The sequence below is a fragment of the Podarcis raffonei genome, chromosome 6 (genome assembly GCF_027172205.1).
Source record: "Podarcis raffonei isolate rPodRaf1 chromosome 6, rPodRaf1.pri, whole genome shotgun sequence".
NCBI classification, from domain to species: domain Eukaryota; kingdom Metazoa; phylum Chordata; class Lepidosauria; order Squamata; family Lacertidae; genus Podarcis; species Podarcis raffonei.
Window position 1 is genome coordinate 38,543,633 of NC_070607.1, and position 16,666 is coordinate 38,560,298.

The following is a 16,666-nucleotide window of genomic DNA, read 5'->3' on the forward strand; positions in this document are numbered from 1 at the left end:
ATGGGCAGAGATTATCCATTTTACGTATTGAACTAAGAGGAAAATCACAACAGTTATATACATTAATTTCAATGGTCTCTTCTGAGTAGGACTAGCATTGGATACAATCTGATGAGCCAAATTCAACTAAATAGTTGTGCCGGTGGGAACCAGCGCAATGATTCCCACTAACACAATGGAGCATCCACACACTCTCCTCCACATACGTGCCTCCTGCCCACCCCCCAAAATCAGCTCTGGAAGGTCAGGAAAACCTACAGAGCAGCATATGGGGGAAGATTGTTCCATCTGACAAGCAGAAATGCTTGCACCGACAAAGCAATCAAAATAGCGTGATGTGGAATTTCTCCCTAGATGTATTTAACATAGGGCTGCCATGCGTCTTGAATTTCCCAGACATAGCCAGGATTCGGCCCTCGGAAACAGAGTCTGGGTGAAAATTGCTGAAATGTCCGTGAAAATACGGAAGTATGGCAACCCAGATTTTCACTTTTTGAAATACGGCAGCCCTAATTTAATATACAGTGGTACCTCGGGTTACATACGCTTCAGGTTACATACACTTCAGGTTACAGACTCCGCTAACCCAGAAATAGTACCTCGGGTTAAGAACTTTGCTTCAGGATGAGAACAGAAATCGTGCTCCGGTGGCGCGGCGGCAGCAGGAGGCCCCATTAGATAAAGTGGTGCTTCAAGTTGAGAACAGTTTCAGGTTAAGAACGGACCTCCAGAACGAATTAAGTACTTAACCCGAGGTACCACTGTGTATATGTATTTTCTTTTGTAATTTTATGGTATAAAATAAAAAAGGATTAAATAAATTTATAGAAAATAAGGCTATCAATGACTTCTAGCCACAATGCTATGTTCTACCTCTACTGCTGGAGGCAGAAGGCCTCTAAATACCAGCTATTTGGAATTGCAAGAAGGGAGAGCACTGTTGAACTCAGGTGCTGCTTGCTATGACAGTAGGATGTTGGACAAGATGGGCTATTGAATTTTATTACATCATGGTTTAAAATTTTCGTAAGCTGCCCACTGGCACTACATGAGTGGGAGAGAAATCACTAAACAAATACAGTGGTACCTCGGGTTACAGATGCTTCAGGTTATAGACGCTTCAGGTTACAGACTCCGCTAACTCAGAAATAGTACCTCAGGTTAAGAACTTTACTTCAAGATGAGAAAAGAAATCACACAGCAGTGGGAGCCCCCATAACTAAAGTGGTACCTCAGGTTAAGAACAGTTTCAGGTTAAGAACGGACCTCCAGAACAAATTAAGTTCTTAACCTGAGGTACCACTGTAAAATAAAATAAAAATACTGTACCTTTTGATAACTTCTGTTTTTCCTGGAACTGAAAAAGGACGGGTTAACTGCATCCTAGTGAGCCACCATAGATAGCTGCTAGATTTTGTTTGTCTTGATGGATCAGAAGTTTATGAAAGGCAGATTCAAAATACTTGATTTTCTTTTTTTAAGACATTATTGATTGCAGTTCAACACAGACAATTTCAGTCTCATTTTCTATTTTTGTGTAATAGGGAAAGAGGTCTGGTCCATTAACTCTCCCATTCTCTCCTGCAGGAAGGAAACCATCTCAGCTAACACAAAGTCTTGTATGCTGAACTTCTCCCTTAGGGTATTTGACTCATCTAAGTACAGCAGAAACTGCTTTGTGGCTGGGTCACATTCTATAAGTATTCCTTTCAAAACACTCACCATCTTCCCAACAGATTTTCTGATTTGTTTTATATGACCAGCAACATTGCCTTTTGATATTTCTATGAGATGAACACTGATGCAGGATAACATAGGCTGTTAAAGGTCTTGGGGCACTTCTGTAACAGCAGGATGGGTTCTCTCCACACTGATTAACCAACCAAAATTTACCACTGCAATTCTCCTTGCTTAATGCTTCTTGAAATGCCTGCTGAAAGATCCATTCAGCATATGAGTTCTTCCTTCACATGCTGCCATTAACTGCTGTTGACTGACATGGGAGTGTCAAGCAGCAGCTGTGTTCCACCCCAAATTAGGTGATATTACTGTACGGGTAGATATTTTATATTATAATAAGCTTTTGTCAGTCCAATCTGGCAGGTGGGATATACTGTACACTTCAATTAGCTGACAATCTTTAAAAAATTGCATTCCTATGGAAGATGCTAAAGGATGTTTAACCAAAAATAATACTGTACAGTGGTACCTCGGGTTAAGTACTAAATTCGTTCCGGAGGTCCGTTCTTAACCTGAAACTGTTCTTAACCTGAAGCACCACTTTAGCTAATGGGGCCTCCTGCTGCCGCTGCGCCGTCGGAGCACGATTTCTGTTCTCATCCTGAAGCAAAGTTCTTAACCCGAGGTAATATTTCTGGGTTAGCGGAGTCTGTAACCTGAAGCGTATGTAACCTGAAGTGTATGTAACCCGAGGTACCACTGTAATAATGTTTGCTGATCACATGGCAGATTCAACAAACAAACACATACATACATACATACATACATACATACTAACGGCTTTTATTAAAAGAAGTTATAAACTTCTAGAAATAGAAAAACTGAGGTAGTCTCATTTGTCTTTACAATGTCTGTGCTTTTTTACTGGCTCAGACACTTACCGGTAAACACACACAACTTTCCTTGTTTCACATACAGTTTCTAGAGATATTGAGCACATGCAGTACAGAAGAACATAGTTTTCTAGGTTCTAGATTATGTATGATCAAGAACCACATTTCCTATTATTCAAATTTCTCTGGACTTGGAATGATTTGGTCCCTAATGATAAATTAAGCTACTCTTGGGTTCTTTTTTGGCTGCCTTGTACTCAAAGAACTGAGCATGAGTGTTCTACACATTAGAGTGTAATCTGAGGGCTACACACAAAAAATCTAAGACTAAGATTTCCTGCATTAATAGGGTGGGGGTAGCTCACCTCTGAATTGGGTACTCCTTCCTTTCAAACAGGCAATAAATGTTTTCTTAGAACTGGGTCCCACAACTGCAGAATCCCAAGCACAAGAACCGGCACTGTAAATATAAAATTATAAATACATAAAATGGCAATATTGGTATTATTATCTTCCATTTTTCTTCTTTGAAAAAGCAAACGGGACTAAGCAAGAATTAATAAAAATGAAAACCCATGTTGCTCCCATCTAACTAGAAATGGAAAATAGGCACTACTCTATGAAACTTGTGGCAGATTAGAGCTAGAACAGAGCTAGCATGAGAGTTTTTAAAGGTCTGGAACAGATTAATCCATTTTGCATTACAGTGATACCTTGGGTTAAGAACCTAATTCGTTCTGGAGGTCCGTTCTTAACCTGAAACTGTTCTTAACCTGAGCTGCCACTTTAGCTAATGGGGCCTCCTGCTGCCGCAGCGCCACTGCAACACAATTTCTGTTCTCATCCTGAAGCAAAGTTATTAACCCGAGGTACTATTTCTGGGTTAATGGGGTCTGTAACCTGAAGCATCTGTAACCTGAAGCATCTGTAACCCGAGGTACCACTGTACTTTCTATGGGAAAGCGCACCTTGTTTTTGGAATGCTTTGGTTTTGGAACAGACTTCCAGAACGGATTAAGTTTGAGAACCCAGGTACCACTGTATACAATTATATTAGCATCTGCAAATCTTTTGTGAGTATGTGTCCTCTTTTGGGGTGCTGCGTTCCCTCTCCCTCTCTTTCTGGCAATGTGCAATTGGCCAACCTAGTCTGAGTTGCCACAGGCAAAGAAGAGAATGTACAAAACAGCATGAGTGACAGCAGTGCTGGCCTCCAGCATAAGGTTTGGCATGTACTTTAATAGGGCACTGATCTTACCCTAGCCTTACAAATAGCAACCTAATTCGTCTGAAAAGAAGGAAAAGCAATAGAGGCCGTTAAGAATTTTTAATTTTTTTTAAAGGCTCTTAGTCTTATTAAACTAATTGCAACATGAATGCAGAGGAGAACATGAAGATGTGCACCCCCTCTGCTGGCCTCCTCTTGATATGCACATTAGCAACTTTAAAAAAAAATAAAAATAAAGGATGCACAAAGATGCAAAGGCGAACAAAGGCTCTTTTTCAGAGTGCATGATGAGCAACGAATCAGGATGTGGTAATGAGACATCCTATTAAACTCAGATGGAACTTTGTCTTTTGAAAATAAAAGAGTACAATACTGGCATATAAATGTGGTTTTTCTCAAAGACAAAAGGTGGGTGGTGTAAGTACGAGTACAAAATGAAAGAGCCATTCATCTGTGACCCACAACAGTCTACCTACGATCAAGTAATTGAGTATCTCCACTCCATTTATGTCTTAATGGGGGTGGGGAAGGTACGTCACAACCATCTGTTTAGGGCCATTGTGTGAAGATGCATTACAGGAGAAGATTGCACAAGGCAGCAAAGTTTACTGCCAAGACAATATGGGATTATTTGAGAATATGTCAATGCTCTAACGCGAAAAAGGATCTGCTCCAAAAACCAGCCAGAGATCAGCAGAGAGGAAGCGTGGATATGTCTCAGACTATGAAATATCAGGCCACCCAGCATTTGAAACTCGAAATACTGTCCCAAGTGAATGTGATTTCTACACGCAGTCTTCTTTAGGCAGGCAAATTCATTTTAAAAGTAAACTCACAAGGTTCTATCCAGCTATGTCATACTCAGAGTGGACCCAGTGGAAATCAGTGAACTTAAGTGAGTCAAGTGAGAGAGAGGACCCCAAAACCCCACTTTTTTTTAGGGCAAGATCTTGGCCTGAAATCACACGAGAGCAAGGAGCCCAAAATGGCCGCCATGCTCTTGTGGGGGAAAACAGGATGTCCCAGTTGACAGGTATGAAAATTATCCATATCTCAACCCTCCTTTGAAACTGGAAGATGTTAATCGTCCACTAGAGGATCATTCATGAGTGGATAAAAAGAGCACCCTGCAGAAAGGAAGGACAGAGCACTGATGTAGCCTCTCTCCTGAGATTATTTATTACATTTGTATCCCATCTTTCCTCCAAGGATCACAAGGCATACACTCCCCATGTTTAGTCTCACAAACTCAATAAAGAAGCATATTAAACAAACAAGCAAGCAGGTATTTGAAAGCATTCAAATATGACTACTAGAACATAGAAAAACATTTTGAGAGTATACAAGCCCTGACTAATGTTTTCCTGATAAATTCCAGCCTCCCTGAGCCACTTCAGGTTGCCAGGGGCCTGCCATGCTGTGACTAAGGTAATTAGGCACCCAATACTAAAAAACAAAACAAAACCCCAACCCCAATGTTGTAAAGGCTTTTTGCAGCACAATATTCCCAGAGCTGTCTTCACAGTCCAGAAGATGCTTCTGCTTTTCACACACTAAAGCAAGCTTCCTCAACCTCGGCCCTCCAGATGTTTTAAGACTACAATTCCCATCATCCCTGACCACTGGTCCTGCTAGCTAGGGGTCATGGGAGTTGTAGGCCAATAACATCTGGAGGGCCAAGGTTGAGGAAGCCTGCACTAAAGCATCATTATCTCGTTTACTGCATTTTACCATGGAAGGAAATGAATTAAAAATAAAATGATAATAGAAGAGGGAGGAATAAGGACTGTGCCTTAGCCCTCTGCAAGTGAAAAAAGAGGTATAGTGCTCTACTCAGCTATGTGCAGGGGTAAATAGTATAGTGTGCTACTGAGGCTGTGAGGAGCCCAAGGAAAATCATATTGGGTGGAGTGGTTATATATTTATACCCAAATGGTTTAACTGCAGCAGAGCGAATGTGGAGGGCCAATCATATCGCCAGCCCTGAATGAAGTTGTGACAAAGGTGAAACAGTTCACTAGTAGAGCATGTGCCTTGCATGCAAATGGTTCTTAGTTCAATCCTTGCCATCTCCAGGTAGGTCTAGGAGAGACACTCATAACTAAAGCACGCACAGAGAGATCTCTTATAGCTACAGTCAGTCAGTGTAGAAATACTGATCTAAAACGACCACTGATCTGATTTGATGAAAGGCAGCTTCCTATGTTCTATCCAGCAGACAGTGGGCGAGTGATTACATTCATGCTGGACCTTATCTGCAATGAGATTAGCCACATGCCCCCAACTCCTAGTTGCCAGGTTCCCTCTGTGTTTCTGAATTTCCCCAGAATTGGCCCTGTTAGATAATCTGTTGGGGCTGCTCCATTGGCTCCAGAGACTCGGCCACCCAGAACTCCAGAAGGAGAGAGGAGGGCCCACTAACACAAAAAAGAAATCCTTCTTTAATTAGTGCAGCCTGGGCTGTTGCTTCTAGCAAGTCCTGCCAATATGGCTGCCAACCAACCAGAAAAAAACAACAACAATTGGACTGGCTGGATTCTTTTGCTTTCCAGTCAGCTGGCAGAAAAGCAAAGGGTGGCTGTTTCCTCCCCTGTTTTGCCCCACTCTTCCTTATCCTTTCATCTTTATTCTTAAAGCTCCATACCTAGTAGAATAAATCTGGAATACACACACTCACCTGGGAGAGTAATGTATAGTGAACTCTATTGGACTTATTTCAGGTTAGATATGCACAGGTTTACACTGTAAGATTTTGTGCTGGCCACCGCCTCTGAATCCACTAGAAGCCACTCTTTATTTTATTGTAGAATAGCAACGGGGAATCTGTGGCCCTGCAGATGTAGGACTCCCAGCTCCTGCCAGTCACAGCCAGCATAGCCAATGGTCAGGGATGTATCTCTGGATACAAGGTGGCATTCAAATCTTTTAATCAACGCCTTGGGTGCAACTTGAGCCTGCCAAAACCTGCTCAGGCTACATTCCAGGATCTTTTCTTGGGCCAGCTATTGATCTGTTCCAGGATTTGTCCAGGTACCAGTGTTGTTGTTGTTGTTTTAATTAAAGCAAAATACAAGCATTGGCCATCCTACTTGCCAAGCAGGAAGGGAAATCAGGACCAAACTGTGTTTGGAATTATGGGAAGAAGGAGAAAAAACCCTCATTTCTTTTTTAACCTTGGTGCAATCTCGGTCACCTCCAGACTCTCAGTATTCTGTGGGATGGATTCAAGCACATGCCAGAAATTTTGGCTTGCCCAATTAAAGTGGATTAAAGCGCTCTCTTGCCCTGATGTAACAAATCCACTTAAAAACAACACCAAGTGACTTTTTGAAATTGGGATAGTGTTAGGGAAATGGACTGAAAAGTATGGAATGGATAATCGATCAATGGGAAGGTCTATATCGTATTTTTTGCTCTATAAGACTCACTTTTTCCCTCCTAAAAAATAAGGGGAAATGTGTGTATGTCTTATGGAGCGAATGCAGGTAACTGTCTAAGCAAATCAGGATGCATTCAGAATGACTATTCTGAACAAATGCTCAATAAAGACCAGACACTTGAGATGTGCCTTTTTAGGACCCATCCTAGAGTTTTTTATGACTGTGTTCTTTCTTATTTTGAGTTTTTAAAATTTTATAAATATTGTTTATTAGATTGTTGTAACCTGCCCCGGGACCTTAAGGTGAAGGGTGGGTAAACAAGAACCTTCCCTTCCATGACAAAGAGTATGTGAGGTAGAAGCTAAAAGTAAGGCAAGAAGCTAGGAAGGCAGAGGGCTGATTTCTCCTCAAATACAAAGCTGTGGCTATGCGAGAAGCAAGGCCCTCTTGGGGTGTTAAGGCTGTGAACCCCTCCACTGTAGGCCCAGGTTGTATATCTGTGTGAATAAACCATATATCATAAAGACACCACTGTCTCTGCTGTGGTGATTGAACCCTGAGTAAGTGCCTGGAACCCCTGGAATCTCACACCACTCAGAGATTTTATGATTACACAAATAAGCCATGACTCACAAGTTTCATGATGAGGATGGCAACTGAGGACATGTTAGGCTACATTGGGCACATCTGCTTGTTAAGAAACCATGGACAATATTCTCAGCCACATCCTTATGCTGTTCTCTGACCAAGGCATTAAACACTTCCAGTTTAACCAGGCAGGATGTAACAAGAGAGAGAGATTCATCAGCTATGATAGATTAAGATGGAATTAATTAGCTCTTTTTCAAAGTATATCTTCATCAATAGCAGTGCCACACATGTCAACCATGACTATATACGTGGGATGCAATGAGGGATGCCGAGAAGCTTATAGTTACTTTGCATTAAATCAGATGGCAGCTCTAAATGTGCCTTTACTTCATTCTCAGACCTGACACAGCCTCCTCTTTCTAGTCTACCTCAGCACTTGTAGAGTGGGAAGGGACCAAAATGGAAGGGACATTAGTCCAACCCCCTGCAACGGACTGTGCTATACAAATTCTCAGTTATAGTATAGTTATGAAATTTTGGAATTAATGGTCCTCTGTGGGAATAAGGGTCCTCTCTGGATATAAAGTGTATTCATTCCCTTCAAAATGTGATAAACTGGTGCATGCTGCACCTGAGTGCCCTTCTGCTGAATGGGGGTCCTGAATGTCTGCCCCAAAGCCCTGCCCTCACAGCACCACTGCTCCTCAGTGCCAGATATCCCTAGCCTCCGAGTAGTCTTCATGAATCTTCCTGCTACTGTGAGAAAGGAGAAAGGGGTTATAGGGGCACCTCGCTGACCAGCAAGTGTCATAGTTTCCTGGGGCACATTTCCTCCCTCCCATAACCCTGCCTCCCTACTCATTTCCTTCATCTGTTAATCTGACCTCTTGGTGAGAAGCAAATAGTAGTAGGATTTTAGCCAGCTACTCACTCTTCTCTTTCAGGCACCTCTTGCATTTTGAAGCACCAGTTAAAGCAATATAGGAACCAGAACACCAGCTGAAGATAGGATATGATCCCATGATGCGACAGCACTACTGTTGTTGTTTTTTCACAATACAAAAAAGAGGAGGGACCACAAGAACTAGAGAAAACCGTGAAAACCATTCTGAAGTGGGGAGAATGATTCTGAAATCTATTTTGCTGAGCATGTGCAAGTAAGAGGTCTGGCGATTCTGCATCCTTGTACTTCAAGCTGTGGGAGGATGGGATTACATTTTGTGCACAGTCTTTAATAATTATCCAACATTAAATCTCATTTGAGTCAATTTCCAGTGCTACAAGGGCGCTTTAGGCCCTTTGTGCTTTTAGGAGGATTTGTTTCTATTTAGCATCAATCATTTGCTGGTATCCATTATTTTCTATCTTTGCAAAAGTGGAAATGAGTTCCACATGGATGTTCATTGCGGAACTGATGCTGTGCATTCACCCAAGTTTTTCATTCTGTTCATCAGATGTCACCATTATCAAAATAGCAGCCACTACCTTTCATTTCAACTGCTAGAAAATCACAGTTTCTATCACTGTGGCTATGGTGTAAATTCAGGTTTAGCTATTACTTTTTAAAAATCTTTTTGAACATTATGAGGATTTAAAAAAACAAACAAACAACCTCATGCAATTCTATTTTTTTGGTTTTTAAATTATTGTAAATCCTCTTGGAGCCCTTAGGATAGGGTGGAGAAAGAACTAATAATAATAATAATAATAATAATAATAATAATAATAATAATAATAATAGAGAGAGAGAGAGAGACTTGCAACATCCTGTATATTGTTATGGTTAAAATATGCAATGGATTTCACAATTTATTCTTAAAAACAATGGTAATAAATTCCTCAGCCCTGGCAAAACATTGCTTCTTAACACAGATGGTCTCAGTTACGGTCACATGAAAAGCAGAAAGGATAAGCTCAGTTGTATTTGTTTGTCTGGGGTGGGGTTCTGTGGCCCTGAATTCAAATCTTGCATTGGCAGCTAAACAAAACATTACCCTTTAAAGAACATTTTGATCTGCTCTGTGGAACCAGATTTAATATTCATGATGCTTTATGGAGCTACTTTGTCCTGGAATATGAAAACATTATACAGAACGAGGGATGTCTGACAATATTATTCAGCACTATTTAGGATTACCCCTTGGGCCTAGCCTCACTCCCCCAATTTATAATAATCATTTAAAAGTGATGCACATTTTCTAGGGATGGATAAAAGCTGTGGCAAATAACCTTGTATGATTTATGCAGAGAAATTGAACTGTGTGCACCACAGTAGGATTATTCCCTTACCTTATCACAGTACTGATAATAGCTGTTAATATATGATAGCCTGTGGAAAGCCACGGGAATGTAGTCATGGAAGAGAAATGTGAGGTGATGCAACTGCAGGACACTTTTTCAGAGAGGAAGTGATGTGATCATTTGCCAGAGCACTTGAGCTGAGCATGACATGCATGGGTATGGGGCACCCCACTTTATCCTCATAATAAGAGCTCTGTGAGGTAGACTAGTCTCAAAGACTGGACCAAGTTCAGCCAGTGAACTTCATGGCCAGCCAGGTCTTCCCACCCAAAGTCCAACATTCAAAGTCCTTTTTTGCCAGTTTACCATTTTATGACTGCCAGCTGACCAGAATAAATTGGATATTATGCTAAATCAAAACATCTGAAGGGCACCAGGTTGGAGAAGGTTGGACCACAAATTCCTTTGGCAAACCAGCAGGGATGTTGAAATTGTAGCCCAGAACATGAGATCGGGGATGACCATGCTATATACTGCACACAAATGTGCAATTTCTATATTCATTTCCTACCCCCTCACATACACACACAAACACATGATCAATGCAGCCGTTTGCATTTTTTGAAAGGCTATGAACTCTCCCTGGAGGTGTTCATCCTGAAGATGCTCCTGCACTTCAAAATCTACCACTGCACCTCTGGCTAAACAGGTTTACATGCTTTACTGCCGCAATGTCTGAAAGGGAGGTGTACATCAGCCAGTACTTGGACTCACTTCATGACAATTAAAGTGTCCACAGCACATTTGGAGCTGTGTGTCTCCCTTCCACAGGGCACATGTAGAGTCAAGTGGCTCTGTCTGGACTGAGAGGTGAGCCCAGATAAGCTTTCCTTTAAAAAAAGTTGAGTTCAACCTCAGATTTCCTAAGGATGGCTGGTAGTGCCCCCTTTCCATTTCCTGCTGCTGCTGGCTGAAGGCTTGAGCTGTTTATCCTGCAGCCATTGGGACTGCTGCAGACAGCCTTTCTTCTTCTTGTGAAAACTTAATCATTTAATAATAACCCTGGCAGAGTTCAGCAGAGCTCTTCCTTTGCCAGCAGCTCTCTCCTCTTCCACACTCGTTTCCACCCTGCTGTGACACTTCAGACAAAGCAGCTGGCCTTTATTACTTGTTGAATCAAATGTCTGTAAGAAGTGGCACAGAAATGTCTCATTTGCTGGCTTCTCTCTCTCTCTCTTTCTCCTCGCCCTATTTTCCTTTAATAGTACTTCTTATATAAAAAGTCACTTTAGATCATTGTGATGAAAGGTGCTATTAAGTGAAAATGAATCTGAATGGAAAGTATAATGAATGCAAACCTCAACCACCACCCCTCCAAAAAAACCTGGTCCTTTTTCACAGGAGCACATCAGCCAAGGAAGGAAGAAGTATCACTTCCAAGTCAGTCTGAAACCAGGAGCCCAGAGACACATAGTTTTTAAAGCAATGTGTCTGTTAAAACAAGACAGACAGATGCTAAGATGATAGCTGTGGAATTTAGCTGAAGCTTTCACCAGCAGCAAGAGAGTATGAGGTCCATTAGAAGTCAGTTATTGACTTATGACATGTACCTTGGTCAATGCGTGCCCTTTTTCATCACGCCTACCACACAGTTAGGGTGGCCACTTATGTATCCCCATAAATCATTTAAAAAAAGGCAGAAGAGGAAAACATTTGTATCAAATTTGCATATGCTGATTTATAAGCAGCACTGCAAATTCAGAAATAATTACAATAAATTGAAATAAATAAATTCCACAGATCTGGTGACCTGCGTGCTGCCCAAATGTTAACTGTTAGTGGGCAACTTGAAGACCTCTGCTCTCCAGTCATAATGGTTCTTCATCTTTAAACTGGACTTCGACTGGACAGCCCTTTAAATATAGCACTCCTCCAAATAAAGGCCTGTCCACTGTATGGTAGGATATGTGGTCAGCCTAAATGTCATGTTTTGCCCTGTTCACACAATCAAATATAGGGGTAGGCATTCTGTAATATACGGATTAAACAAAGGTGAAGGCGCTTAATCATTCCGATAGACAGCCAAAACTTTCTGCTCCTACAAACAGATCTTCAGGGGAGAGACAGCACCTCTGCAATGTTGTTAAGCTTACAGAGCCCAATAATCCACTTCTGTTCTCACAGAGATCCCCAGACTGCATCTGCTGGGAGTTGAGAAGATTCATAAACACACATTATCTGAGCCACTGCTTATTATTCTGAATATTTTGCAACACTTCTGTATCAAAAAGTCACTGTCTAACCATTAGTACCTACGGAAACTTATCACCTAAACTTTTCTAAACAAAAGGATTTGTATGGAAACTTTGCCATGAGACAGGAAACATTTACTACACCATACAGGAGGAGGGAAAGGTGTTGAAAGCAAACAAAGAGTCAGAGAGGGTTTCAAGTCAATTGAAGACACATCAAATCAAGCCCAGTTTTCACTTTAGCTGCATGCATATTTTGAATGGAGAAGCCCACTCACTGCTTTCCCTCCAGACACATCACCTTCAGGATGTGGGGAACTTGTTTCCTCTTGGTAGAAATGGCTGTGCATAGCATTGACCGGTCAGAACTGATGACAACATCTCCAGCCCGTTTCTTCCCTCAAGCATTTTGTGGTTGATTCTGCTTTTTAAAAGGGGTTGGAGGTACATTCAACTGAGAGAAGCACTTTCAAACCAGCAGGTGAACCCCGAGGAAAGAAGAAACCTGTGACACGTCTATCTATCCCCCTCACAGGGAACGCAGCTCGAAGTTGGACTTACCTCTGGAAGGAAACTCTGTTGTCAAGATACTGAGGGGTCTTGTATTAGGCCTTGTTCACAAACATTGGTTCTCTGAGGAGCGCAGACTTCTGGGTAAAGAGGTGAGCGCAGGAGAGAGCAGTTTTTCTCTCAGCAAGTTGCTCTCACTCTCGTTAATAACACCTGTGTTACTTAGTCAGCACCAGGGCTTCAAGGCTAAAGAGGGCCAGTATGCTAATTACTTACACCTGGAGTCACTCTCAGCTCTGGAAAATTGCAGCCTAGGCATCTTTTGATTGGCTGGGAAGAGTCAGGCTAGTCACTAGGTGCAAGAGTGTAAGTTATCCATATGCCAGTGTGTGAGGCCTCACCTTTTGTCTTTACCTCCTTGACTGGCAACTGCGTTCCATTTTAATGGGGTCATGAATTCAGTGGCAATGTATTAGGCAATAGTAATAATAATAATTTATGATTTATACCCCACCCATCCGGCTGCATTGCCTCAGCCACTCTGGGCAGCTTCCAACAGAAATAATAATAATAATAATAATAATAATAATAATAATAATACATCAAACATTGATAGTAACAATCAGATTCTATATAAAAAGTCACAATAACTTTAAAATAAACAACTTACAGTGGTACCTCGGGTTAAGAGCTTAATTCGTTCCAGAGATCCGTTCTTAACCTGAAACTGTTCTTAACCTGAGGTACCACTATAGCTAATGGGGCCTCCCGCTGCCGCCGCACTGCCACCGCATGATTTCTGTTCTCATCCTGAAGCAAAGTTCTTAACCCGAGGTACTATTTCTGGGTTAGCAGAGTCTGTAATCTGAAGTGTCTGTAACCTGAGGTACTACTGTACATCAAACAAATTAATATCCAAAATTCCACTAGAATCCAACAGTAAACGGCAAAATTAAACAATAGCAAATAATAGTTGAACAGTTTACAGTTATCAATTGCAATAAAGAATCACTAATCTATAATCAACAAAATAACAGCAAATCACAATGCACAAAATACAACAAGACGTTCAAAACCATGCAAAAGGATGCACAATTTATCAGGTTAGCTCCTCCTTCATATGTTTTCAAGCATTTTCCCTCTTTTCCCCCTTAGTGCCTTCACAGTCTGCTTCTATTCTGTTTATCTTGCCCTGAATCTAGTTTTGATGACTAGTGAGCCAGCTAAAGGTCAGAGCCCCCTTAGTGCCTGCTACATCGCCCTGCATGTGTGCACTTTCAAACACCCTCTGCATTCCTCAGCACTATCTGACCAAGGTACTTGGGTTTTCTTCAACAAACCTGCCATCATCATTAGTCACATCTTGTCAAGTTGTTATTAATCCTCACAGTATGCCTCTTCTCATCAGGTCATTATTACCATGTCAAAACAGAAACACTCTCATAAATGTAGAGTGGGGGAAGGAAGAGCAGAGTAGGAGGCTCTGCGTCTGTCAGATCTCGGAAGGGCTTTGCGGTAATCTTAAAAGAGGGTTACTCATATTGTTTCAATGAGCGCTGCCTCAAAATCTGTCCCCCAGTTTCTTGGAAGTTTTCTTCCTCTGTAAAAGAGCTTTCCATTTATCTGCCTCATTCTTGGGGCGTTTTAGAATATTGGTTGATATGCGGACTGGAACTTTCCTTATGGTTTTAAGCAGTGCTGTTTTAATGGCATTTTATTGTACATTTTATTTATGGGTGCTTATTTTAATGCTTTGATGAAACTGTTTTATTGTTTATTTTAATTATGTGGGGCCAATACTTTCATAACTGGTTTTTATACTTGTAAGCCTCTTAGAAGCCATTTTGGCAAGTAAGCAGTATATACAGTGGTACCTCGGGTTACGTACTTAATTCGTTCCAGAGGTCCGTTCTTAATCTGAGTCTGTTCTTAACCTGAAGCACCACTTTAGCTAATGAGGCCTCCTGCTGCTGCCGCACGATTGCTGTTCTCATCCTGAAGCAAAGTTCTTAACCCGAGGTACTATTTCTGGGTTAGCGGAGTCTGTCACCTGAAGTTTATGTAACCTGAAGTGTATGTAACCCAAGGTACTACTGTACATGGATTGGTTTGTTGAGAAGTCCCTAGTATGTGAGTTTGTTTTTGACATATGCTGTGCAGGGTGCAATCCTGAGCTGAAACAGAGGGAAGTTTTAGCACTGGCTATAGTGGGGGGTCAGGACTGCATTTAAAAGGGTGGGGAATGGAGCCACTAAGATTTAACACTAAATGCCTTTTTCTGTGAATAATGTTAACAATATCAAGTGAACCAACTTTTTTACCTTATGTCATCCAATTGAGAGACGTCAAAACTAAAAACACCAATCTCTTAAGAACTTCATGGGCTTTAATATGCTATGTCACATGGTGGACTTACTTTAAGTTACAAATTTTTAAGTATTTAAGTACAAGTGATTAAAAAAATTAATATGAGTTTAAAAATTCAAAAACTTTTTATTGATTATTTAACATTTCTAAGAGCTACCTGCAATATTTCATCTTGGGATCTCAATGGGATCACATTTTTTAAAAAATATTTTATACATACATGTCTGCCTTATTGGGTGCTATTTAGGATAAATGGGTCTTCTTGGAGTAAAATATAACAGAATAAACAAGATTTCAAACTATAATATCAGTTACTTCAGGCATTTCTTTAGAAAGTCATTGAATTAAAAAGTATCTGAAAAGCTAGCCAAGCTCTTTAAAAAAACATGTTCCAAAGCAGAGTGTAAATTGGATCACTTGATATTGACCTGACTCAAATGTACGTCATTTCATAGAGTCCTGATCACTGTGGTACATTTGTAGCTATGGGTGGGGGGCTGGCCAGGATTTTTTGCCCCAGGTGAAGCCTCCCAGCCTATGTGTGTATGTACGCAAATGCACATGTGGGGGCCAGATTGGGTCTTTCACCTGGGTGAAATAAAGCCTGGTTTCACCCCTGGGTACCCTGTTTATTTCCCTTGCAACTTCCAGAGTGTTTCTCCTATTATGTATATGCTTTTAAAAATATTTTATTTAATAAAGACATTAAATAACTTTTCAAATACCAAGTTTAGATGCCACAATTCTTCACAGGATTCAACACTTAACAATATTCTTTAGATATATTTGCGTTTTTTTAAAAAAAAAACATTTTGAGACGGTCCTTCACTTGTAAATTCCACCATACTGAACAAAACATCCTTTCCTACAAAAAGATGCACTGTATTGTGTTAAAATGATTAAAAAAAACTTTTATAATTAAGAGCAGGAAAACGATGATAACTGGCTTCAAATCAAGCAATTACAAATGGCTTATTTCCTAAGAGGAATAAAAAAACTGTGAATTTCACAGTGATATAGTGCCTTCTAGAGGACATTGAGCTAAAGAACACTACACTGCAATCCAGTTCTCACTGCAGAAGAAGATATAAGCCCATAAGTGATATCAGTGCATTTACACTGGTTTCCTTCATGAAGGGATTTCTTCATATTCTTTATCCATAAATAGTATTGCACCCAATTTTGGTTTTTTACATGATTACTGTATGGGGCTCTATTCTAAGGTATGGGTGTCTATTCTCCAAGTAATGGTGAAACTTAAAACCACCATTTCTTTTTAAGTATGAGAAGCAGAATCATGTATGCTTTAGTGTGCCGGGTTTAGGAGGCCAGGCTAAGCTGCCTGCTCCTATAAGTTCACATAGGAGGGAGGGAAGTTGCTCTATGGGTCACAGAAATGTGGTGGTTCAGCTCATGGTCTCCATTTCCTTTAATGTAGTAGCAGCACTGTCAGAGCCAGCTGCTGCAAAGCAGTGAATTTGCGGGCATTTCCCCATTCAAATAGTACCTGCCAATATAGCACCC

The 16,666-nt window shown here is 40.9% G+C and overlaps 1 protein-coding gene across 1 annotated transcript; it reads right to left on the reverse strand.

Moving 5' to 3' along the window:
- Positions 1-1,330: 1,330 nt before the first annotated feature.
- Positions 1,331-2,043, reverse strand: LOC128415655 (general transcription factor IIH subunit 5-like). Its single transcript, XM_053392172.1, has one exon. The coding sequence runs from the start codon at positions 1,813-1,815 to the stop codon at positions 1,528-1,530; it is 288 nt and encodes a 95-aa protein (XP_053248147.1). The 5' UTR covers positions 1,816-2,043; the 3' UTR covers positions 1,331-1,527.
- Positions 2,044-16,666: the final 14,623 nt, after the last annotated feature.

Coding starts and splice junctions, on each gene's coding strand:
- LOC128415655 (XM_053392172.1), bottom strand. CDS start 1,815: ATGTTATCCTGCATCAGTGTTCATCTCATAGAAATATCAAAAGGCAAT.